General features: G+C 68.5%; 1 protein-coding gene across 1 annotated transcript in view; it reads right to left on the bottom strand.

Annotated features, from left to right (window-relative positions):
- EMIHUDRAFT_120307 (hypothetical protein) overlaps window positions 1-1,323 on the bottom strand; it is a gene marked incomplete at both ends in the record, with an annotated part of 7,270 nt that extends 5,947 nt beyond the window's left edge. The window contains 3 exons of the mRNA XM_005763903.1: window positions 118-446; window positions 565-631; window positions 773-1,323. Of these exons, the coding sequence (XP_005763960.1) occupies window positions 118-446; window positions 565-631; window positions 773-1,323 (947 nt within the window). The remainder of the gene's footprint in view (window positions 1-117; window positions 447-564; window positions 632-772) is intronic.
- Between the last annotated feature and the right edge of the window lie 565 nt (window positions 1,324-1,888).

The following is a 1,888-nucleotide window of genomic DNA, read 5'->3' as shown; positions in this document are numbered from 1 at the left end:
TTCAGTGTCCGGGCGTAGATCAAACCCCTCCCTCTACGCCTCTCTCTTCAGCGCTTTCCACACCCCCCACCGCTCCAAGACACCCCCCCCCCCGGCTCTGGAGGGCGGGGTGCGCACCCGCGATCGAGGTAAGGGCGGCTGTTGTAGAAGAGGAAGACGGCGATCGCGCCCGGCAGCGCACCCTCTGCTGCAGAGGCTGCCTCGACCGCCTCCTCCGCCGCCGCGTGCGTTGGGAAGCGCACGCGCCACCGGCCCTCCTCGTAGCGCGGGTTCTCAAACGCCCCGAGAGCTCTGCGCAGCTCTGCCTCGGCGCCGGCGCCGTCGAGCCCGCCGCCCTTCTCGACGAGGATGACCACTTCGCCATCCAGCTCCGCCGGGCGGGCTGGCACGGAGCGGTGGCGGATGACGATCGTGCCGAAGAGAGAGGCGTAGACGTCGCCCATGACCTGCGGGGGGCGAGAAGAGGGGAGGCGTTAGGAGAAGCACGGGCATGTGTGCGGGCGAGAGAGTGGGGAGTAGAAGAGCGGCGGGCGCAGAGGGCGGCGGGGAGAAGGCGGCGCGGACCTTGAGCGCTTGATAGAAGAACTCGTCCTCGGCCGCCGTCCTTGGCTTTTGCGGGAGGGAGGAGAAGCTGCGGAGGGGAGGCGCACGGGGGGGCGGGGGCGGCAGAGTGTGAGAGAAGCGTCAAGTGAGGGATGGGCGCAGAGGGAAGGCCTGTCCTCCCACGCAGCGCAGCCACTGGGTCTGGGGTGGGTCTGGGGCGGCGGCGCACTCCCAGAAGAGGGCGGTCACGTGCTCGCCGAGCGGGTGGCGCAGGAAGCGCCGCACGTTCGCCAGATACTCTCCAGTCACGTCGGGGTGGTCCGGCGAGGCCCAGCCGTAGGTCAGCCCGGCGACTTCGCGGCTCAGCGAGCGCAGCGCCGCAACAGCCTCCTTCGGCGTGAGGAAGATGCGGATGCGTCGCTCCTTCTCCATTCGCTCCAGCTCTTGCCGGCGGAGGAGTTTAGGCAGCACCGCCTCGGAGCCGTCGGCGCGCAGGAACTCGGTGCGGAGCAGCTTGATGGCGCCCGAGCGGAGGGCGGCGACGAGCGCCTCGTCGAGGGCCGCCAGCAGCGGGATGCCCTTGTGGTCGGCGGCGGTAAGCGCAGCTGACGTACCGGCAGCATAGCCCTTCTCCTCGTCCTCGGCATCGTCTGTCGCTATCCTGTCGTCAAGATCGAGCTTGCCGACCGGCTGCTTCTCCGACGTCAGCTGCCTCTCCTGCGCGTATTGCTCTCTCTGCTCCTCTTCCAGCTCGTCCGGTCTGCTCTCGCCGCAGCCCATGGGCGTGCGAGCCGCCAGGGCGTGTCAGCAATCGTGCTCACAAAGACCGCCGCGAGGAACCTGCAATTTCTTTGAGCTTAGCCTTCGATGTTATGAAACAACGCAAGGCGGACATGGCATATCGCTCTCGGGCCCACAGACATCCCGCACACTCGCCGCACACCCGCCGCCCCCGCGCGCGCCCCGCCCCGGCCGGGAGAAAGGGGAGTGACAGTTTGGGACGGCAACAGAACGAGTATGTTGAGTCCTGGCTCAACAACGCAGAGAGAAATGAAAGCCGTCCGGCTCACAAGTCCGGCTCACGCGCCCCGACTGACCGATCTACCGCACTGAGCACTTGTGCGCCCCCGGTCCCAACCCATCCACCTCGCCTCGGGCCGCGCCGCGCGATCTCGGGCGATCTCGCGCGATCTCGGGCGATCTCGGAGCTCCACGCCACGCCTCTCCACCCCGCCCCACCTCACCCACCGCCGCGCCGCGCTATCTCGGGCGAGCTCGGAGCGTCGCTCGCGCGGCGTCACACCTGCTCAAAAAGGAAGGAGGTTGGAGGCAGGAGGTCACGCCC

Source organism: Emiliania huxleyi (genome assembly GCF_000372725.1).
Source record: "Emiliania huxleyi CCMP1516 unplaced genomic scaffold EMIHUscaffold_610, whole genome shotgun sequence".
NCBI lineage: Eukaryota > Haptophyta > Isochrysidales > Noelaerhabdaceae > Emiliania > Emiliania huxleyi.
The sequence above is the reverse complement of the archived record's forward strand: the minus strand, read 5'-3'. Positions and strand labels throughout refer to the sequence as shown.